This window comes from Lagenorhynchus albirostris, chromosome 3, assembly GCF_949774975.1.
Source record: "Lagenorhynchus albirostris chromosome 3, mLagAlb1.1, whole genome shotgun sequence".
Classification (NCBI taxonomy): Eukaryota; Metazoa; Chordata; class Mammalia; order Artiodactyla; family Delphinidae; genus Lagenorhynchus; species Lagenorhynchus albirostris.
Window position 1 is genome coordinate 34,570,607 of NC_083097.1, and position 24,704 is coordinate 34,595,310.

The window sequence follows — 24,704 nt, forward strand, 5'->3', positions numbered from 1 at the left end:
AAATAAAAAGTAAGTGAAAGAGGTCAGATGTTTGAAGAGGAAGATATAATTGTTCTGTCTCCTTGAAGCAAATAATTCCTCTGTTACTGTCACACTGAGTGCCACTACTGTTACTCTAAGACTCCTGCAACTGAACTCTCCTCAGGTGCTCTGGGATGGAGCCAGAATAAAGAAAAGGAAATAGACCTTGGGACTTTATTTTTGCAGGGCTGTGAGAATGTGTTTACCAGGTATTGCTGCTGCCAACTGCCTATTTCCACATGCAGAGTCTAGACTGGTTTTGCTATAACTGAATCATAGAAATATCCAGAAACCAGCCAGAAAACTATTTCTGTTACTAAATCTCCTTGATACAGACTCTGGTTTCTGTTTGCAAATGTCCCATTTTTGATCCCTGGCCCCTGACATTAGTTTTAGATTGCAGAATGCCTTTCTGTTTGATGTCCGCGGGTAGAGGGTATCTCTGAATCCACGGTATCTCTTACTGCGTGTCTATTCTGTTGCCGATCCCTAGACACTTCTGAATCTTGATATCAATTCTGGTCCAGCTGGTCTTCATGCTCTCAGTAGCCTTAGAGTACCTCCAATGCTCCCGGTACCCACTCCTTGCCATGATCTCATACCCACCAGCTGCCCAGAGCCCAACACTCATGGGAAATAATGTTCTGTCTGGACTCTATAATGCGCAAAGACTTCAAGATAGATAGACAGTTCTGAACACTCAAACACTAAGAGTCCAGCAGGGGTAAAGCCACCAAAGACCTGATTATCCTCCTCTACCCATTAGGACAGCCAGCCAAAACTATGCATCATAAATTAGGACAGTTACAAAAGCCTAGAAGACACAGCCTAGAGAAGCATGTAATTTGATGATATACACAAGGAACTGTTGAACTGGACAATTACATAGACAATCATGTCCCCTCAAGATAGACACATGAGAAGCTCCTATTAAGATTCAGAGCAAGACTTCCTGTTCAGCTCTAATTTCTTATCATCTAGAATAGCCCCAGGGACACATCTCTGACAGTCAGATCCATAAATACTGACAGACAAGCTAAGTCAATTACCTCAATTCTTTTCTCATATTTTTCTCCCTTTATAAGGCGATGTACATAAATCTTAGGAATATGAATGTCTTCTGGGGCAAATGATCCAATATCTACAATTTCTTCAACCTAGGCAAAAAGAAAAAAAAATTTAATTATATAGTGAGAGCTTAAACTGAATATTTTTTATTAAAAAAAGATGAAGTATATGCATCCTTACAACCAACTTAGGCTGGATGTACAATGTAAGTATACATATACACATATACACACACATGCACGGCACAAATATACATATAAATCAGAGAGAGAGAAAGAATAAATACACATGCAAACATACAAACTTCTAGATCCACAAAAATAGAAGAAATTCAAATACATGTGGCTGAACATAAAATACAAAACATAAAGCTCTAAAACTTTGCTTAAAACAGCCTCAGTTACAAATTTGTCAAATGGTTTGTCAGTACAGCTGCTTGAACTTCCACAAATTGCAGCTCAACTGTGCAAAATCTGAAAGCACATCCCTTAAACCCAGATTTTCAAAATTAATGGGAAATTTATCGTATCAAAGACAAAAATCTGTAACAACATCTGCTTGGTCAATTGCTTTTTAAATATAGATACAAATGCTGTTTGTAACCATTTTTATTTATTCCTGTAATTAGCTTCCTAGGATCGTGATAGAACTGCAATTGCTGAAATAATTTTACTTTAAGATTGATCATTAACTTCAATATGGAAATTTGAAAAAGGAATTATTAACTAATAACTGGAAATTCTAAAAATCAGAATTAAAGTTATTCACAGAGCAAAAGGGAATTTTATAGCAATACTGAATGCCCCAAGTTAGTCTGCTATTTTAGAATTCATTTTTAAAGAAGATAAATCATTTTTTTACATCAACATAAAAAAAAACACCTCAGAATAACAAGGATCAAGAAAAACTACAGTCAACATCGTTGAGATCAAAAAATTATATTTCTGGGGACTTCCCTGGTGGTCCAGTGGTTAAGAATCTGCTTTCCAGGGCTTCCCTGGTGGCGCAGTGGTTGAGAGTCCGCCTGCCGATGCAGGCGCCATGGGTTCGTGTCCCAGTCCGGGAAGATCCCACATGCCGCGGAGCGGCTGGGCCCGTGAGCCATGGCAGCTGAGCCTGCGTGTCCGGAGCCTGTGCTCCACAACGGGAGAGGCCACAACAGTGAGAGGTCCGCGTACCACACACAAAAAAAAGAATCTGCTTTCCAATGCAGGGGATGCAGGTTCAATCTTTATTCGGGGAACTAAGATCCCAACATGCCGTGGGGCAAGTAAGCCCGTGTGCCATAACTACTGAGCCCATGCTCTGTGGAACCCAAATGACACAACTAGAGAGAAGCCCATGTGCCGCAACTAAGACCCAATGCAGCCAAATTAATTAATTAAAAATATTTTTTTAATTAAAAACAAAATTATCTTTCTGGTGCCAAGAAAAATATCGTCTTGAAGACTGAGAGTGCTCAGCTTAACAGATGTCATACCCAAAGCAAAGAACTATCTGCAGATGAACTGACTTGTACAAGGAGAGTTGTATTATACTGTCTCCTTAAACTAGTAACTGAACTCTCCAGAAGTTTTTGAGGTTAAGCACCCCCCTTCCTTTCTGCTATTCTACCATGTATGCCCACACCACACTCCCTCCACAATGAAAGAATAACAGGGATTAACAAGAGTCATTTTCATTATTGTGCACTACTTCTAAATAGCTGAAGAAGAATAGGACATAATGGATAAAAGCTATCTTCTCTGATAAACAGAAGGATCTTAACAAAACTAAAACAGAAACTCCAAAGAAGAGTCAATAAACATGTGGGCATCCAACTTGAAATAGTGGGTAGAGATGTCCATCTATACTCATATTAGAATGAGTCAGAAGGCAAGGGGACTCCCCATCACTGTACTCCATATCTTCTCCTCCAAACTTCTCTATGCTCTGATATATCAAGAGCACAGCCTTCACTTTCTTACTTATGCATCAGGTTACTAGGCCTCCTGCATATTGATTCTTTTCTAGCCCAATGCATCCAAGGTGGTGACCAGGTAAACAGGAGGTGGACACAGGAAATGCAGAGCAGCTAAGCACTACTTCTACCTCTTCAACTAGTTGGAAATTTCAGCCATTAGGGTTCATTCACATCTTTACGTTTATTCGATTCAAGCCTTCAAAGAAGTTCTTGACTTTAAAAATTTATCCTGAGGATATATGTGAAGAATGACTATTCATGAAAATATTGGCCACGGCACTTGTTAAAATAACAATGAGTTGGAAACAACCTGAAGGATCAACAATAGAATAGAATAGATTCTATAAACAATAGAATAATGGTAAAATATATATGGTGCATCCACGTGATAAATCAGTATTATGGCTCTCATAATATTTAATGATATCTCATAACATAACACTTCATAAAAATGCAAGATTCTATATAAATATTTACAGATACGCTCTTTGGCTCAATTATTTCTATATCTACAAAAAAACTGAGAGGAAAAACACATAGGAAATTAACACTGAAATGTTAATCATTTTTATCCCTAGGTGACAGTGCCAAGCTATTTTTGTTTAATTTTACTTTTATAATCAAGAGGTGAAAAACCTACAAAATTTTTTTAAAAGCTGAAATAGACATTAAGTAGATAGTTTCCAAAACTAGGAAATACAAAAGTGGAGGATGTGATAAATTGCTTAGTTAGCCATGTACCAAAAGGACATGTTAAAAAGAAAATAGAGACTTAAGAAAAACTGTGATTTCTAAACTCTAAAAGCACTTACAACATTATGCAATAAGTTATGGAAACACTTTTTGTTTACATTTTTGAAGATAATGCAAATTATTCTCCATACCTAATGCTATTTCAAAAGTTCAGGCCCTCCTGTCTCTTGCTTGAATTATTGCATCAGCTTCCTAATTGGTCTCCCTACATCTACCCTTCAGCAGGAGCGAGAAACATATCAGAAAAGAAAAAAAAGTAACCCTTTTCACTTAAACCAAAACTGTTGATGGTAACCAATAGCGATTTTCTTCTGGTTCCACCAAAGAAAGTTTTGACAAAAACCACCAAATTAAGACCAAGTTTCTTTACCAAGGGCAATTACATCATGACTTTCACAACAAATGGAGTGGAAGAATGTGTCCTGTTAAAACAACTCTGATGAAAAGCAAGAATCTGGTTAAACATAATCAGTTTCAGTCTTTGTCATCCTAATATGAATGATTTTCATATTGTCAAAAATGCATGGGCAGTATTTGTCAACACAATATCAACACTCAACAGTACTGAAAATTTCTGTACAAAAATCAAAGCTTTCTCAGAGCTGGTTAGCAGAGTTAATTGCAGAGGAAGAAAATATTTGAAGTACAAACCAAAAGAAGAAAACATATGTTTTCAGACAATCTGTGAAAAAATTTTACAAAAAAAAAAATTAAAAAATTTTAAAAAACTGAAGAGGCAGAACTACCTTAATGCTAGCTATTGAAGAAATCGAAGGCTTCTGTACTGGTTTTGGGTGATCTTGAGAAATAACAGTGAGAAAGAGTCAATGTAGTGGGGGAGACGGGGGATCTGGTGAGATCAGGCAGTAACATGAGAGTCAAAGGAAATCTGAAAAGAAAAAGATGAATAGAACAAGTTCGTTAAGGAAGAAGTAAAAATAAAAGCTCACAAGAGCACTCACTAAGCATGGCAGAAATGTACCTCCTGAAATCAGAAGTGGGTAAGATAGAGAATAAAGAACAAAGAAGAAGCCTCAGTGCAAAGCACTGGGCATGTTTAAGTGTCCTTGGACAAGGTCAAGATGTAGGAGAGGTGGTAGCTAAGAGCAACCCAGGCTTCTCCCTGGCACGATGCATAGTCCTTATGCAGCACCATCTGGTACGTCCAGAAATCCAGACACCTGAGGCTTCTCTAACTAGTACTTGTCTTTGGTTATTAGCAGGAAAATAGAGGCTAGGAAATGCTAATTATTATTGATTTGAACTTTGTTTTAAAAGGTTGCTTTCTCTACCCTGCACCCTTCCTACTTTATAATTCTGAAAAGTTGTACTTTAAAGTTCGGAGAAGGATAAGAATTCATCCTCAGGTGACAAGTGTTTTTGTTTTTACTTGGCGAACATTATATCTCAGGTAAGGTAACAGAGGAGCAGCAAGGCAATAACCTTCTTATTTTTTAATTTTATTTTACTGACAACCTCAGCCGGGTATAGCCACAAAAATGGGCCCAGCCCTGAAGGTTGTTAGTGGAAAAAGCTGCACACCTGCAAACCTCGCTGTGTAATACAAAGTGAGGCCTGTGGTGCGAGGAAGGGGAGGAATCACACTGTAGATACTTTTCCTGAGTCATTTTGATCTTCAAAAAGCCTTAGGATGAATATTCTTCTTTTGTCCAGAAATTTTCAAAGCAGACAATAACAGCAATAATGGCTAGAATCTTATAACACTAGGTAATCCCAAATTAGCAAAAAAAAAAAAAAAAGCCTTGGAAGACTAGAAAAATGGCAGAGGGAAGCAATGAGCAATAACAGAAAAAGTTACAAGCTAGATGCAGAGGTGCTCTGGATACTAATTTAACCCAGAAAAATGGGGAAGAGAAAGAGGAAATGTGGAGCAAAAGGGGGGGTCAGCATGCAGGGCATCCCTCCCAAAATATCCAAAGGAGCAAGAAGGTGCACATCTTCTTAAGCTTCATGCTAAGGGGTAATTTGACTAGTACAAAAATATAGGAGAAAATGGCATGAAAGCTAAAAAGGCCTGGGTCAAATACATAGGGTCTTAGATGTCTCTATAGAAAAGCACAAAGACTGAAAAGATTAGTGGCTATTAATGAATTTTCAACCTTATAAACGATTGTAACTACAATTGCATAGTCATTGAAACCTTGCAGATTGGATCTCATGCTAATGGACATTCTTCAATGTCCAGTGAAAATAAGCTGACAAAAGAACAAGCTATGTCAAGAAAATATGCACATGCCTGGGAAGCCACTGACCTATGATGAGATGTGGTAAAATATATTTAAAGTGACTTTAAAAGGAGAAAGAATATCACACTAATGGCCATATAATGAGAGTGCTCACCAAACTAAAGAGGTAGATGGCTTATCTTTAACAGAAATGACAAAACTAACTCAGAAACAAGATAGTGATGTAAGATGGTGATATCATGGGAGATGCCAATTATTTGAACATCTTCTGTTCATCATATTCTGCTGATAAATTCTATATTGCCTTCTGACAAGTTCTAGTTTTCAGAATGAAACAGTGAGAGAAACCATGATTCAGGACTTCTAACCAATAAGGATAAACTGCTTGGTAAAGCAGAAATGATGGAAACCCTGAGGGAAAGTAACAATGTAAAACTGGAATTTGTAATAGACCAGGAACTGAATCCAGGGCATACATAGAAATGTATCCTGTTCTTTGAAGGAAAGCAGATTTCGAAAAGTTGAGAGAAAAAAATAAGGATCAGGATCAAGTGGTCAGAAACTCTAAATGACAGATGGATTCACGAGGGATGTGAGGCTCTCAAAACCCCCATTCTGACAGTATGAAAACGGATCATCTTGACGATGAGAGAATGGTATATACAGAAAGAATAAAACAACATGAATAGCCATGTGTTTCCTCATATTTTAAAAGGGCTATCTACAAAACAGAAACAGACTCACAGACATAGAGAACAGACTTCTGGTTGCCAAGAGAGGGGGAGAGGGAGAAGGATGGACTGGGAGTTTGGGGTTAGTACTATAGATGCAAACTATTACATTTAGATGCAAACTATTACAACAAGGTCCTACTGTAAAGCACACGGAACTAGATCCAATCCCCTGGGATAAACCATAATGGAAAAAGAATATAAAAAAAGAATATAAATGTGTATAACTGAGTCACTTTGCTGTACAGCAGAAATCAGCACAACATTGTAAATCAACTATACCTCAATTAAAAAAAAAAGAGCTCATACAAAAGAGAGACACACATGACCTAGGACAAATGGATGTCACGTGAAACTTTAACAGGTAGGTCAAAGGGTACAAAACTGTAATGAGATCAGTCCTGTCCAAATACTGAAGATGATGAAAGAGTGGTTTCTGGGGTGATTTTGTTGTTGTTGCTGATGGGGAGTTCAGACATGGTCATCATGACTGCTAGAGAGAGAGGACAGAATAAAACACAGCAGTTCAATTCCCTGTTACTCCTGACTTCACCATCAGGGAGAAGAAAAGGGCAGAAATAATACGGCTAAGGAAGAACTGAATTCCAAGAAGAGATACCTAGATTCTCCAAATTAATTCTAGGCTGTACCCACAAAAATTATATCCCAGGATTCTTAAAGAGCCTGAAAATATGGCCACAGAATTACAGTCAAGTAAAAAATGGTACAGATGTCAGGCAAATACACAAATATACTCCTTTTCAAACTGGGGCTTGATTCACACCAGTGTCTTAAAATGGATTATTGGGACTTCGCTGGCGGTCCAGTGGTTAAGACTCTGCACTTCCACTGCAGGGGGCACGGGTCTGATCCCTGGTTGGGGAACTAAGGTCCCACATGCCGTGTGGTGCAGCCACCGCCCCCCGCCAAAAAGGATTATTGAACAAATGGTCTATAAGGTCATAAGCAGAGAAAAGAATACTGCTAGACACCAATACAAGTCTTTCCCCACACCAAACCCTGCCAAATGAACTTCATTAACTTGCAGATCTAGCTAGCTCATTGGTGGGCCAAGAGAAAAGCACAGGGTAAGATTTCACAAAGCACCTGACCAACTCCCTCAAGTTAGAGTTTTATAGACATACTGGGAAAATGTGACTTGGTTTCATTCACTTTAAATCAACAAATATTAATTAAGCACCTACTAGATACAACAGAGAAGAAAACAGGGAGCCCATTCTGATGTACAGATAGGTAGATAACAGAAGAACCACAGAAGTACTTGATGGCTTGACAAAGTCTTAGAGGTCTCTGATGCTGAGGTTTTTAACTTTGGGGGAAACATGTACTTTTTTTTTTTTTTTTTTTTTTGGTACGCGGGCCTCTCACTGTCGTGGCCTCACCCGTTGCAGAGCACAGGCTCCGGACGCGCAGGCTCAGCGGCCATGGCTCACGGGCCCAGCCGCTCCGCAGCATGTGGGATCTTCCCAGACCGGGGCACGAACCTGTGTCCCCTGCATTGGCAGGCGGACTCTCAACCACTGCGCCACCAGGGAACCCCACATGTACTTCTTTAAGAATCTGATGAAAGCTACAATATCTCCTCACACAAAAATGTTTCCTGACCTGTAAAGTCCCTCTTAAGATGACAGGGGATTTGTCCATAACCATGGCCCATTTCTACCCTCTGGCCTCAGGGAGACCCCAGATTAGAAAAGAACCCCTGTGCTAGTGCTTTGATGTCTTTGGTCCTATCCTGTTCAATGTCTTTATCAAGGCCTTAAATGAAGACGGGGAACACATCCTGAGTTCATTATGGTTAAGGGGCAAGGGTCTGGGTGCAACAGGCAATTCTGAACAGGTATATTCCCATCTGTGTCAGAGAAGACAATCTCAGGCTCATGACCTCCAAGTACAGGTATATTCCCATCTGTGTCAGAGAAGACAATCTCAGGCTCATGACCTCCAAGTATTTAGCAAAAGTTTGGGTAAAAAAACAATGATTTAGGAGCCCAACCACTCTTTTAATGCTCCAAGAAGAGTATGCTCTTAGAGAAAACCTGTATCTTTATACCATAGTTATAAAGAGCTCTTTCTTGCAATTAAAACAGTGCCTAAGATAAAATTCTGTCTAGTTTTAATAGCAAGAATAGTTGTACTTCACTTAATCATTAGTTTCCTTTAAATTATAGGTACTATGGTGGGAGGGAGGGATAAATTAGGAGTTTGGGATTAACATATACACAGTACTATATATAAAATAGATAACCAACAAGGACCTACTGTATAGCACAGGGAACTCTACTCAGTATACTGTAGTTACCTACATGGGAAAAGAATCTGAAAAAGATATATGTATATGTACAACTGAATCACTTTGCTATACATCATAAACTAACACAACACTGTAAATCAACTATACTCCAATATAAAATAAAAATTAAATTAAAAAATTATATGTACTATCAACTATATAAATGAGTAAATTTTTTAAATTTATTTATTTAATTTATTTCTTTTTGGCTGTGTTGGGTCTTTTGCTGGGGCGTGGGCTTCCTCTAGTTGCGGAGAGCGGGGGCTACTCTTCATTGCGGTGTGTGGGATTCTCACTGCAGTGGCTTCTCTTGTTGCAGAGCACAGACCCTAGGTGTGCGGGCTTCAGTAGTTGTGGCGCATGGGCATAGCTGCTCCATGGCATGTGGGATCTTCCTGGACCAGGGCTCAAACCCATGTCCCCTGCACCGGCAGGTGGATTCTTAACCACTGTGCCACCAGGGAAGACCCTAAATGAGTAATTTTTATTTGACATCTTTTGTTTGCCATTACAGTATAATTTTTCATCTAGTCCTAGCTCCATTTTAAAGCCGAACCATTGCTTTCCTTTCTTCGTAGAGCCCTACTTTTTTTTTTTAATTAATTTATTTATTTGTTTGTTGTTTTGGGGGGGGCTGTGTTGGGTCCTTGTTCTGTGTGCGGACATTCGCTAGTTGCAGCGAGTGGTGTGCGGGCTTCTCATTGTCATGGCTTCTCCTGCTGCAGAGCACGGGCTCTAGAGTGCAGGCTTAGTAGCTGTGGCGCACGGGCTTAGCTGCTCCATGGCAATGTGGGAATCTTCCCGGACCAGGGATCAAACCCGTGTCCCCTGCATTGGCAGGCAGATTCTCACCCACTGCGCCACCAGGGAAGCCCCCTACTTTTAATTGATGTTATCTTGTATATTTTCTGTGTCTTATAAGCTACTTTACATCGTCTCTGGAACTAAATGCATAAAAATTAAACAGTACACTTATCAAATTGGAGAATGACACAAGGCCAGAAAGAATAGTTGATATAATGAAGACAGAAAATGGCCTCTACTGATTAGGAAAATAAAATGAGCCAATTAAGTGAATGAAATTAAGCACGGATCAAAGTTAATATTGTAAAATAATACCTGGCCTAGTAACATTTTCTAGGAAATAAAAGGGTTTAGTTAACCACCAGCAAAAAAAGTATAATGTGACAGAGATACCCAGAGAACAACAAAAGACTCTTCCTTTCTCCACTTGTCCAACCTCAGAGTTGATGATAATCACCTTCCACCTCATGTTCCTCATTACAAAACAAAAGCAGTTCTTCCTCCCTACAATGTCTCATTTAAAAACATGGGATGAGAAGGAAAATGGATGAAGCAGTCTGAACTCATTAGAAGAAAAGCTTTACCTAAAATAACCTAATTTACTAAAACTGTGCCTAGCAGCAAAATAGGACATACGGATTTAAAAAAAGTATTACTCACTTCATGGATTATCCCAATAGTTTATGTAGAATGGAAGAAGTGTTTTTAAACAAATTCAAAAGCAGTTAATGGTATTATTTTCATTTCCACTGACACTAATACGACATGCAGTCTAGTCCATGATGGCATTCTGTCTTCTCACTTTTTATTTAACCAAAAAATGCCAACCTTCACTACGTATGTGATTTAATAACATGCAGGCAGTATTATAAATATCCAATTTTATTTTTCCTATCTTTTTCTAAAAGAAAATCTTATTAAGACTGTAGCAAATCCAAAGAAGTAATTAAAATGAGTACATCTACCCAAAGGAATTAAAATACTTCTAACGCATTCATTCAAAGCACCAGCCTTATCTATAATAGTAAGAAAAAAATTACACCATTAACACATAATCCAAGAAAAACAGCAAGACAAGATATAATTAATAGAATGAACTAGGAACATTTTTTAATGAAGAGAGTTATGGAGAAACAAGGAGAGAAAACGTTTGTGTTGGGTTTTACAGCCACAGAAAAACTGCCTATTAGAGATGCTAAAACTTTAAAAGGTTACTTTCTAAGACTGTTTCCTTCAGTTGGGGGCTGTTAATCATCCCTGGAGCTTTTTATAATTCAAGAACACAGTACTTAACACACAAACTGCAAAGAAGACTTGGGTTCAACTCTAACATTTCCAGAACACAGATAATAGTTGCTTAACCCAGCAGGGACTGTGACTCGAATTCAGTTTGTGAATGGCTCAATTCCTAAATTTAAAATCGTTTAGCATGTGCCACTTTGAATAAGAGTTTTATTTGTCATTTAATCTTCTAAATGTTCTCAGTATGTTTTCATTTCTAGGAAGCAGTAAGCAAAGTTGAATCCTATTTATTTCATTAAGAAAATTAAAATGCCATGTTCCTTTTCCCTGATTTAGTGTAATAAAGTAGTCATAAGATGCAAAAATAAATAAACATCAAAACAAAATACTTTCTTTCCTCTCTCTGTAGCTCAATTTCTAAAACTAGACCTTTAAGTCCTAAAGACATTCAAACATATTCATCACATTCTCAACTGTGATTTTAGCATTAAGATCAAATGACTCTTCCCTTAGGACAACTGGCAGAGACACACAATCAGTTTTTTTTTTTATTTTTTTAATTTTTTTACATCTTTATTGGGGTATAATTGCTTTACAATGGTGTGTTAGTTTCTACTTTATAACAAAGTGAATCAGTCATACATAAACATATGTTCCCATATGTCTTCCCTCTTGCGTCTCCCTCCCTCCCACCCTCACCATCCCACCCCTCCAGGCTGTCACAAAGCACCGAGCCAATATCCCTGTGCCATGCAGCTGCTTCCCACTAACTATCTACCTTACTGCGTTTGTTAGTGTGTATATGCCCATGACTCTCTCTCGCCCTGTCACAGCTCACCCTTCCCCCTCCCCATAACCTCAAGTCCGTTCTCTAAGAGGTCTGCGTCTTTATTCCTGCTTTACCCCTAGGTTTTTCATGACAATTTTTTTTCTTAAATTCCATATATATGTGTTAGCATACGGTATTTGTCTCTCTCTTTCTGACTTACTTCACTCTGTATGACAGACTCTAGGTCTATCCACCTCATTACAAATAGCTCAATTTCGTTTCTTTTTATGGCTGAGTAATATTCCATTGTATATATGTGCCACATCTTCTTTATCCATTCATCCGATGACGGGCATTTAGGTTGTTTCCATCTCCGGGCTATTGTAAATAGAGCTGCAATGAACATTTTGGTACATGTCTCTTTTTGAATTACGGTTTTCTCAGGGTATATGCCCAGTAGTGGGATTGCTGGGTCATATGGTAGTTCTATTTGTAGCTTTTTAAGGAACCTCCATACTGTTCTCCACAGTGGCTGTATCAATTTACATTCCCACCAACAGTGTAAGAGGGTTCCCTTTTCTCCACACCCTCTCCAGCATTTATTGTTTCTAGATTTTTTGATGATGGCCATTCTGACTGGTGTGAGATGATATCTCATTGTAGTTTTGATTTGCATTTCTCTAATGATTAGTGATGTTGAGCATTCTTTCATGTGTTTGTTGGCAGTCTGTATATCTTCTTTGGAGAAATGTCTATTTAGGTCTTCTGCCCATTTTTGGATTGGGTTGTTTGTTTTCTTGTTATTGAGCTGCATGAGCTGCTTGTAAATTTTGGAGATTAATCCTTTGTCGGTTGCTTCATTTGCAAATATTTTCTCCCATTCTGAGGGTTGTCTTTTGGTCTTGTTACAGTTGGCATCACTTGTTTTGATACCGAGCAGGACCTGTGGGGCTCCTGGGCGCAAAAGTCTTTCAGTGTTCCCCATTTCTTGATTACAGGAAATAGGTTTCAGCCTCCAGGACCTTCCCTGCATTCCAAAAGGCAGGTTCAAACAGTTGATAATTAGGGAAGGGAGGGGATGCAGAGACAAGGGAGGAACAGTCAAGAGAGACAATAATGCAGCCTTGGGGCGGGGTCCTGGTTCCCCATCAAGGGATATCCATAACAGTATTTTTGAGCTGTTTTGCAGATACTAAAACCCCCACTAGAGGGGAGAAATTAATGATATGCTGCTCACAAGCATGTAGACCCCAGACCAGTTGGAACCAGAAGGTTGAGAATGCTGAATCCCACTTACCTCACCACCAACCAGTCAGAAGAATGTCCACAAGCTGATCATGCCCTCTTTGAACCATTACTACAAAACTTCTCAATACCCGCCCCCCCCCGGCTGGGGACACATGGTTTGAGGACATTAGCCCACTGTGGCCCCCTTTGCCTGGCAAAGCAATAAAGCTATTCATTTCTACTTTACGCAAAACTCTGTCTCCAAAAGTTAATTTGGTGTCGGGTACAGAGGCCTGATTTGGCTTCAGTTTTCAGTTTTTTCCAACAAATTGAATTTCAGCCTCTAGTCATCACTAGGAAACCAGTCCTAACTCTGAAGTTATCATTCACAGCAATCACTGAAACCTACAGTGAACAAAGCTGATCAAGGTCCCGAATCTAAAATGTCTTCTGAGAATACATAGCTCATCCCCAAAACTCAACGCCATATTTGAAAAGTTAAGAATGACAATTAAAAGAAGCATGCTGGGGATCGAACCCACGACCTTGGCATTATTAGCACCACGCTCTAACCAACTGAGCTAACATGCTATGCAGCTCAAGATCAAAAAAAACAAACAACCCAATCCAAAACTGGGCAGAAGACCTAAGCAGACATTTCTCCAAAGAAGATATACAGATGGCCAACAAACACATGAAAGGATGCTCAACATCACTAATCATTAGAGAAATGCATATCAAAACTACAATTAGGTATCACCTCACACCAGTCAGAATGGCCATCATCAAAAAGTTTACAAATAATAAATGCTGGAGAGGGTGTGGAGAAAAGGGAATCCTCCAGCACTGTTGGTGGGAATGTAAATTGATACAGCCACTATGGAGAACAGTATGGAGGTCCCTTAAAAAACTAAAACTAGGGCTTCCCTGGTGGCGCAGTGGTTGAGAATCTGCCTGCCAATGCAGGGGACGCGGGTTCGAGCCCCGGTCTGGGAAGATCCCACATGCCGCGGAGCAACTAAGCCCGTGCGCCACAGCTACTGAGCCTGCGCGTCTGGAGCCTGTGCTCCGCAACAAGAGAAGTTCGCGACAGTGAGAGGCCCGCGCACCGCGATGAAGAGTGGCCTCCGCTCGCCGCAACTAGGGAAAAGCCCACGCACAGAAACGAAGACCCAACACAGCAAAAATAAATAAATAAATTAAAAAAAAAAAAAAAAAAAAAACTAAAACTAGAACTACCATACGACCCAGCAATCCCACTACTGGGCACATACCCTGAGAAAACCATAATTCAAAAAGAGTCATGTACCACAATGTTCATTGCAGCTTTATTTACAGTACTCAGGACATGGAAGCAACCTAAGTGTCCATCGACAAACGAATGGATAAAGAAGATGTGGCACATATATACAATGGAATATTACTCAACCATAAAAAGAAATGAAATTGAGTTATTTGCAGTTAGGTGGATGGACCTAGAGTCTGTCATACAGAGTGAAGTAAGTCAGAAAGAGAAAAACAAATACCGTATGCTAACACATATATATGGAATCTAAAAAAAAAAAAAAAAAGGTCATGAAGAACCTAGGGGCAAGACGGGAATAAAGACGCAGACATAGAGAATGGACTTGAGGATACGGAGAGCGGGAAGGGTAAGCTGGGACAAAGTGAGAGAGTGGCATGGACATATATACACTACCAAATGTAAAATAGATAGCTAATGGGAAGCAGCCACATAGCACAGGGAGATCAGCTCGGTGCTTTGTGACCACCTAGAGGGGTGGGATAGGGAGGGTGGGAGGGGAACGCAGAGGGAGGAGATATGGGGATATATGTTTATGTATAGCTGATTCACTTTGTTATAAAGAAACTAACACACCATTGTAAAGCAACTATACTCCAATAAAGATGTTAAAAAAAAAAGCATACTGATCTTTTAGACAGAATTTCCCTTCTCCCATTAAAGAAAAGGTGGCTGTGATTGATAGAAGAGAGTAATTTACGATGTCAGTAGTTTGTAAGAGAAGGATTTTTGTCCGCATGATTCTAATGCCATGTATTTCACTGACTTCTGCTATCCTTAAAAAATGAGATAACAGGGCTTCCCTGGTGGCGCAGTGGTTGAGAGTCCGCCTGCCGATGCAGGGGACACAGGTTCGTGCCCCGGTCCAGGGAGATCCCACATGCCGTGGAGCGTCTGGGCCCGTGAGCCACGGCCGCTGAGCCTGCGCGTCCGGAGCCTGTGCTCCACAACGGGAGAGGCCACAACAGTGAGAGGCCCGCGTACCGCAAAAAAAAAAAAAAAAAAAAAAAAGATAACAGAGTATGATATAGAGAACTGCATTTGGGGTCAAAAGATGTAGATTCTGGGTTTTAGGTCTAATATCTTCTTGCACTGTGTTCTTATGAGAACCACTTAAGGCCATTTCATCTCTAAAATGTGAAAGTTGAAATTTAAGTGACGTCTAATATTCTTTCTAGCCCTTACATGTTATAAGTCTACATCAGTTGCTGGATGGTCCACAACAAAGACCTCAAAGTACACACATTAACCTACAGTATCTTTCTAATTATTCTGGATTATTGAGCCCTAGATCAATCCCCTTTTACTGGGTGTACTTTGTTAAAGGCAACACATGATTTTAATTCCATGCCACTTAGCATACCTTCAGCACTCCTCTGCACTTGTGTATATGCTATGCCAGTTCTCTCCTGACTAACCAGGCTGTTGCATTTACAAGGCCAGTTTATTTGCCACTAATTTATCATCTTTTGCAAAGCTAGTTAACTACCATATGGCTTGTTCTCCTTTAGTTGAGCAATAAAAGCCTATTGAATCCGACACACTATCTATTCCAGCCAGCATTAAAAGGCACACCATGAGTTAGTGATCCCAGAGAAATCAGAGGAACCTAGTCACCCAAATAAGGAAGGGAATTACAGAACACCTGGTGGCAGATTATCAAGCCTCTCAAAGCAAGGCCCAACAAAGACCTCAACTATAAAGCCGTCAGGAAGAACGACTGAACATAAGGCATTTTTTACTTTCTTATAGACTACAGCAGGATAATGGCAATCAACTAGAAAGAACAGAACATTTCTAAGCCTGCAAAGTGACGCTTATATTTTAACCTTCTGGCTAAGTGACTCAAACATCATTCAGTGAGCACCTATTATGTGCCAGGCATCGTGTGCCTGTACTGGGGATACAGAGATGAATAGAACAAGGTCCCACGAGGTTCTTGCTCAGTCCTACTGGAGGAGACAGGCGAACAGCTAACCACAATATAACAAAGTAATAAATGCTACAACAGAGGAAAAGCTTTGGCGAGAAGGCAGAAAATGAGCCACAGAAAGAAGGACGGGGAGGGCATTCCAGGCAGCCAGAATGGCCAGGGCAAAGGCCTGGAGTCAGGGAAGGATGTGTTCTATGGAGGAATGTGGAAAGATGGTACCTGTGAAAGAATTTCGTGTACCTAGGAACAGGAATGGCAGAAAGAAGTGTGAAATGCTTATTTTATGGAACGAGGAACCTAACTTTGGAAGAGCTATCAGAAATGGTAACATCTAACCTGAACAAAAAAGAAATGTGATTTCCTTCATACTTCAAAAATCTCACATGAGAGTCCACCTTAACTGATGCTGCTAGGGAAGTTTCTTTTGATTATGGTGCCTTCTCATCAGAAAGAAATTTTCAACACCTTGGCAATTACATTCTCTCACTTTTACTAATTTTTGGTTGTGCACCTGGCTTTTCTAGGAGCCTGATAAAAGGCCATTGAGAAATTTGAATATATTCTAATTTGGGGAGGCTGACATATGCTAGATGCTCAAGCTACAATAATGATACATGCAAAAATGCATTTAAAAGAGAGACAACCAGTAACACAAAAGGGGTCAATGAGTAATGTTTTTCATTTTTCCTCTCACACATTTCTTACTTAAATCATTTATGTAAGCCATGACTTTAAAATACCTTCTTTTTTTAGCTATACTCTCAAACTAGAAAGATTTGGAAAGTAAAACTTTAAAAAAAAAAAAAGCAGCTAATTTTTCAAGTGAAACAATCTTGCATAAGCCCTAATTATCGCTTCAGTATTTGTAGGCTAAATCTATATTTGAGGTGGAAAAAATAACATTTTTTGACAAGGTCTCTGGAAGGAGTGAGGAAAGCCACTGCTATTTTAATAGGAATGACTTTAAAATCACAAGCTAAATTCTTATGACCAACATGGAATAAATTGATAAGTAGGTCAAAAATTGTTAGTTAAAATAAAGGTGAAGGCAAGATTAATAAATGGAATTTTTGGCCTTTTTTCCAATAAGACAATTCATAAGAGTTCATCTCCTCAATTTATGTCAGACATCCTGTGCTTTATTATTCAATAACCTTTTGAGAGAGAATATCACAGGTAAAGATTCCAAAACCATTAGATTATGTTAGAAATACCCTCTTACCCTTTCTTCCCTTCTCTTTTTTTCAACAGGATCTATGTCCTCATTTGCAATGAGGTGATTTTGTGGGAAACCATGACTGTAAGTTTTAGAGAGCTGTCTCAAAACAGTGAATCAACAGAGCACTTGACTCACACCTTATTTTAGGAAGGGGTTCTGGGGGTAAGCTGCCAGCCATGGTTACTTTCTTTCTGAGAGCCTTAGCCATCTTTACTCCCGTAACTCAGAGTTAAGATGCTCCTCCTTATATATTCTACTAGCTATAGCCAATCAAGTTCTTGCCTGGGGACCAGCAGCTGGGGGATCCCTCAGGAAGCTGGGTTCAAATCCAAAAAGCCTAACTCCAGAGCTCACGTGTCAACCACAATCCTGCACATTTTCTTTCTCCCTCTTATATAACTCATCACCAAAGAACACCTGGAAATGAAATACTAGACATTCCCATTCAAATAATGATAGTAATACTTATAACAACACATAAAATCACAAAAAATACAAACAACCAATAAATATTCAACTCCCTTGTCATCAAAGATATGCAAATCAAAACCAGGACAGGACAAAAACAGGACAGCTTTTTGCACCTAGCAGATTACCCAAAAAAAAAATTAAGTATAATATCCATATTGTCAACAATGGCTGAAAATGATACTTTTAAATATCATTATAGAGTTATAATTGAAATTACCTTCCTAGAGAACAATTCAGCAATATTTATCAAAAGCTGATAAAATGTTGAGGCACACACCCCAAAAATCCACTTCTAGGAATTTCATCAAATCATCACACATACACTGAAACAAGGATATTCACTATAGCATTATTAATAATAGCGAAGGAAAAACAACATAAAAGTATAACAATAGAGTTATTAATATAAATTTGAGTATAACTACTAAAATATCCTCTTGGGGAACATTCAGTGACCTCCAAAAACATTCTTAATGTTTTACATAATGAAAAAAGAATATAAAATATGATCCTAATTTTATAAAAGCAAACATATAAGTAACAAACAGGAAGTAAGGAAATCCAACCAAGAGACATCCATTCCATTTCTTCCCTCAAGGCCGTTGGTTCTATGGAAGATGTGTCTCCACACCCCATTTTGGCCCATCCCCACTCAAATGTCCTTAGACCTGTGAGCCAAGACAGAGTGTAAAATACCTGAAGTCTTATTCTTCATTTACAATCCACCATATATAAATATCTACAGAAACAAGGCCTTAGCCTTGTTAGAAAGGGTGTCTTTGAGGTTAGAGCCACAAACCATGCAAACAACCATCAGAATCCCATAGCAATTACTATCTTTATCATTAAATTTAGCACCTATTGCTCTATATACAACTTTTTTTTTTTTTTTTGTATTCACAACTGATGTGTTTATATATACAACTTCTAATTTCAGGTTAGTCCTACCTCAGCAACTATATTGTGGGATCATCTAAGATAATCACTGTGTCTCATATAGCAATCCTTATCATTTGTAAACTTAACAGTCACGTTTTAACTATCTTCCCAAGCAACTCTGAAGGGGGTAATTTGTAGATTTCATAAGCTATGAACTTGACCCAGTGTGCAGTTAGAATGGCTTTCTAGCTAATTGTGCATTTTCCACATTTAAGTGAAATATTGTTTTTATCTATACATGGTCACACATGCAGTAACTTCTTGAAAGAATGAAACTTTTATATCCTTGTGAAAGTCAGAACACAGGACTAATAGTTCTTGGATATTTGGACAAATACAAGAAATCAAATATCAAACTCAACAATGGCTCAGATTCAGAGTGTGAACAAGTCCACTATATATTCTATATGAAAACAAAAACAGGCAATTTGTTAATCTTCCAAGTGTTCCAACCAGGAGAGCTGGTTAATACCAAAGAATGCAACTGCTGGATTATGTGGCAATAGTATGTTTAGTTTTATTGGAAAGTGCCAAACTGTCTTCAAAAGCAGCTCTACCACTTTACATTTCCACCAAAAAGGAAGGAGAGTTCTTGTTGTCCACATTCTCACCAGCATTTGGTGATGCCAGTGTTTTGGATTTTAGTCATTCTAATAGGTGTGTAGTGCTATCGAATTGTTTTAATTTGAAATTCTCTAAAGACATATGATGTTGATCATTTTTCCATCTGCTTATTTGCCATATGTATATTGTCTTTGGTGAGGTGTCTGTACAGATGTCTTGACCATGGATTGTGCTTTTGGTGTTGTATTTAAAAAGGCATTGCCAAACCCAACCAAGTTCACCTGGATTTTCTCTTATCTTTTAGAAGTTTTTTTTTTTTTTTTTTTGCTGTACGCGGGCCTCTCACTGTTGTGGCCTCTCCTGTTGCGGAGCACAGGCTCCGGATGCGCAGGCTCAGCGGCCATGGCTCATGGACCTAGCCGCTCCATGGCACGTGGGATCTTCCCGGACCAGGGCACGAACCCACGTCCCCTGCATCGGCAGGCGGACTCTCAACCACTGCGCCACTAGGGAAGCCCCTAGAAGTTTTATAGTTTTGCATTTCACATTTAAGTCTATGGTCCATTTTGAGTTAATTTTTGTCAGTTATTTTAATAAAGGAAATTTAAATAAGGAATTAGAGAACTAAAAATGCAAAAAAGAAGCACTGAGGTGACACAGATACAGTAACTGCAAGAGCAGCAAAAGAAAGTGGTTGAACTGATACTTAGGAAAGGGGCTGCACAGAGCTGGGACCCAAACTGCTGTGAAGATGGCATGGGGCAGCTTGTGCTGGTATCTCAGAAGGTCATAATGAGTGTGAAAAAAAAAAAAGAACCACTGTCACTGCATGCACTTTAAGGATTCTTATGTCTTTGTTAAGAATTGGTCCTTTTATCATCATGGAATGTCTTTCTTTATCTCTGGTATTTTCCTTGCTCTGAAGTCAGTTTTGCTATGATAGCAGATCTTAAATGTTCTCACCATAAAAAGGAAATGGTAATTATGTGAGGAGCTGGAGATGTTAGCTAACACTATAGTGGTAATCATTTCATAATATGTAAGTGTATCCAGTCAACATGTTGTACACCTTAAACTTATACAATGCTATATGTCAATTATATATATCAATAAAGCTGCAAAAAATATATATAAAAGCAGGTTTCTTATAGACAACATATAGCTGGGTCTCATTTAATCCCGTCTGAGAGTCTCTGTCTTTTAACTGGTATATCTTAGACCATTAATATTTAAAGTGACTTGATATAGTCGGATTAACATTTACCATAGTTGTTACATTTTCTATTTGTTGTCCTTGTTTCTTTTTTGTCTTATCTTTTTCTGCCTTCTGTTTTTATTTTTTTAATATTTATTTATTTATTTGGCTGCACCAGGTCTTAGTTGTAGCACGCAGGATCTTCATTGACGCATGCAGGATCTTCAGTTGCAGCATGCAGGATCTTTTTATTATTTTAATTGCAACATGCGGGATCTTTAGTTGTGGCATACAGGCTCTTAGTTGTGCCATGAGGGATCTAGTTCCCTGACCAGGGATCAAACCAGGGCCCCCTGCATTGGGAGCGTGGAGTCTTAACTGCTGGACCACCAGGGAAGTCCCTCCTTCTCTGGTTTTAACTAAGCTTTTTATATGATTCCATTTTTTCTCCTCTCCTAGCATGTTCATTACAACCAGCCCTCTGTATCCATCAGTTTCACATCAGCAAATTCAGGTTGAATGTGTGGATGTGAAACCCATGGATACAGCTGACTGTATACCTCTCTTTTTACCCTTTTTAGTGGTTATGCTTGAGTTGGCAATATACATTTACAACTAATCCAAGGCTTCTTTCAGATAACACTATACCACCTCACGGGTAGTCCAAGTACCCTATGACAGAGTACTCTTATCTCTCCCTCCTGTCCTTTAAAGCACTGCTATCATTCATTTCATTCATCCATAAGCTATAATTATGAAATACATTAAAACTATTATTGTGAACAAAATGTTGTCTGTTGATTTTCAGTTTGTTCACTTTCTTATTATGAGAACAGGAGTGGTGACTACTAAGCTACTTAGATGCCAGAACAGAAACTGGAAGTTCCTATTTTTTAAGTAGATAATCATTATTATTATCATTATTATACAGAATCCTAAAATTTCTATCTTGGTTTCAAACTACTGTATAATATCATCTACATCATTTTTAACTGGGGGGAACCATTCTACCTTCTCAAGTGTGAAGGCTCTCATTTCACAGCTTTCAGGAAATTATCCGATTTTTTAAGTTTTAAGAGGTTAACATTTCTGAATGATTTTTAATTTTGTGTTTATGGAAGTATTAACATTGTGCTGGAGCTATACTTGGCTGAAAAATTCAATTAGCTAAAGGTCTAAGCCCCTGCCCTTAAAGAGGTAATAAATTATATTTTAAATGTTAACACTACAAAGTATAAAACAAAATACACCTATCATTCTTCACTTGTACTTAAGAACATGGCTTTGGAGGCAGAAAGAAATGTTTTTAGATCTTAACTCTCCCTTATTAGCTTTATCATAAAGCCTCTCCTTATCCTCATTTCCTTCCTCTATAGAATAAGGATAATAAAACCTACCACACTGGGTTATTATAACAGATGATCTTATGTGCTTTGCACGTAAGTTCACAGTATAAATAGTACTTGCTGCTGCTGCTGTTGTTTTTGTTGCTTTTATCATCATTAGGCTATATCTCCTTTATCTGCTATTGCCACAGTTGAAAACATTTCAATTATGGAGTCTACTCCACTTTGTGTAGGCATGCCCTAGCTGTATCTATTCTATTTGGACCATTTTACTGCCCCTCCTATTTCCTGGGAATGAATTTTATGAAGAAAAATTTTCCATTCTATTTTGTTCTCTCCTTATAAAATCTAGTCCTCATTAATCCACATATAAAATGCTACTTTGTACATTTAAAAATATGAACCACGGGCTTCCCTGGTGGCGCAGTGGTTGAGAGTCCACCTGCCGATGCAGGGGACACGGGTTCGTCCCCCGGTCCGGGAAGATCCCACATGCCGCAGAGCGGCTAGGCCCATGAGCCATGGCCGCTGAGCCTGCGCATCCGGAGCCTGTGCTCCACAACGGGAGAGGCCACAACAGTGAGAGGCCCGCGTACCGCAAAAAAAAAAAAAAAAAAAAAAAAAAAGGAAAAGTGAAAACTTTTTGGGTGCAAACATAATGCCAAAAGCATTGGGGAAATATATCTATAAATAAAATAGCAGCTAAACTACTTTTTATAGCAGGAATTGGTTTATGGAACTGGCTTTAAAATACCATTTAATACTTCTTTTCTTTCTAAAGGTCTAATTCCACTTCTGAGATGCCAATTCTCAAAATGAATGAGCTTTGTAAATTCCTCAAATTGAGAGAAATTTAAATTATACCAAAAGTTTCAAACTCAACAGCCTTAATCCCGTAGCTTTTTGTAGGTAACCCGTATTTGTCTGAGTTTCGTAATATTGAATTTTTCTTCCCTGAGTTTTGTCTATGCCAGCAAACCTTTTCCAAAATTTAAAAAGAAATTCTAAACTGAAAGAACTTTTTCAGAATGCAAGGCAAAACTTGTATCCTTTCCCGTAATTATTAAGGAAACTAAAATAGCTTCTTTAAATTAATAACCCAGCTCCTTTTCACAGCAAGCACAGAAGAGATACTAAGTTCTTCAGATTCCTGTTTAACTTCTCTCCCATGGGATTTGGATTTAAAATTCTCTTCAGAGAAATTTAATGTGGGCTTAGTTATTCAGTGACAGAAATTAACATTAAATTTCAGATGCCAAATTGGAGAGAAGGCGACCTATACTCCTGGACATGAGTGGTCTTGGTTTCTTCACGGAATGAAGAACAGAAGAGAAAACCATTACAGGAGTGCCTCCTTATCCACACGGGATACGTTCCAAGACCCCCAGTTGATACCTGAAACTGTGGATAGCACCAAACCCTATATATACTGTTTTTTCCTATACATACAAACCTAGGATAAAATTTAACTTTTAAATTAGGCATGATAGGGACTCCCCTGGTGGTCCAGTGGGTAATACTCCACACTCCCAATGCAGGGGGCCCGGATTCGATCCCTGGTCCGGGAACTAGATCCTGCATGCTGCCACAACTAACAGTCTGCAGGCCGCAACTAAAAGATCACACACCACAACTAAGACCCAGAGCAGCCAAAATAAATAAATAAATAATTTTTTAAAAAATTAGGCACTGGCTTGTGGAAGGACTGGGTAGAACACAAGGGAAGTTGGCTGCATGAAGATGGAGCTCTTTGCAGACGCAGCACCTAAGATGGCTGAGAATTTTAGGCAGTTCTGCACTGGACAATTCAGAAAAGATGGGGTTCCAACAGGATACAAAGGGAACAGCTTCCACAGGGTCATAAAAGATTTCATGATTCAGGGTGGAGATTTTGTTAATGGAGATGGTACTGGAGTCACTAGTATCTACTGGGGGGGCTGTTTGCAGATGAAAACTTTAAGCTTAGACACTCAGCTCCAGGCCTGCTTTTCGTGGCAAACAGTAGTCCCAGAACAAATGGCGGCCAGTTTTTCATCACCTGCTCTAAATGTGATTGGCTGATGGGAAGCACGTGGTGTTTGGAAAAATCATTGATGGACTTCTGGTGATGAGAAAGATTGAGAATGTTCCCACAGGCCCCAACAATAAGCCCAAGCTGCCTGTGGTGATCTCACAGTGTGGAGAGATGTAGTCCAGAGGAAGACTGAATCAGGCCTTCCCTTGCTTGGGGTGATGCTCCTGAGTAAGCTAATCTGGACTGGCCCCTGTGTTTGCTTCCCTGTCTGCTGCTGCCCCATTTGATCAAGAGACCTCACAGATTCAGAAGCCAAGATTTTGTGTTTAAGTTTTCAACTGTAAATAAAGTTGTTCATTAAAAAAAAAAAGTTAGGCATGGGACTTCCCTGGTGATGCAGTGGTTAAGAATCTGCCTGCCAATGAAGGGGACACAGGTTCAATCCCTGGTCCGGGAAGATCCCACATGCCGTGGAGCAACTAAGCCCATGGGCCACAACTACTGAAGCCCGTGTGCCCTAGAGCCCATGCACCACAACTACTGAGCCCACGTGCCACAACTACTGAAACCTACGTGCTCTAGGGCCCACATGCTGCAACTACTGAGGCTGTGTGCTGCAAC

At 39.1% G+C, this 24,704-nt stretch overlaps 1 protein-coding gene, 1 non-coding gene and 1 pseudogene across 2 annotated transcripts in view; 1 reads left to right on the top strand and 2 right to left on the bottom strand.

Moving 5' to 3' along the window:
* Positions 1-24,704, bottom strand: part of OXCT1 (3-oxoacid CoA-transferase 1) — a 150,736-nt gene that overhangs the window by 70,032 nt on the left and 56,000 nt on the right. Inside the window, exon 8 of the mRNA XM_060147002.1 lies at positions 1,071-1,178. Within this exon, the coding sequence (XP_060002985.1) occupies positions 1,071-1,178 (108 nt within the window). The remainder of the gene's footprint in view (positions 1-1,070; positions 1,179-24,704) is intronic.
* Positions 4,773-24,375, top strand: LOC132517873 (peptidyl-prolyl cis-trans isomerase H-like; annotated as a pseudogene).
* On the bottom strand, positions 13,618-13,690 carry TRNAI-AAU (transfer RNA isoleucine (anticodon AAU)). The gene has a single exon. It is a non-coding gene; the product is annotated as a tRNA-Ile (tRNA).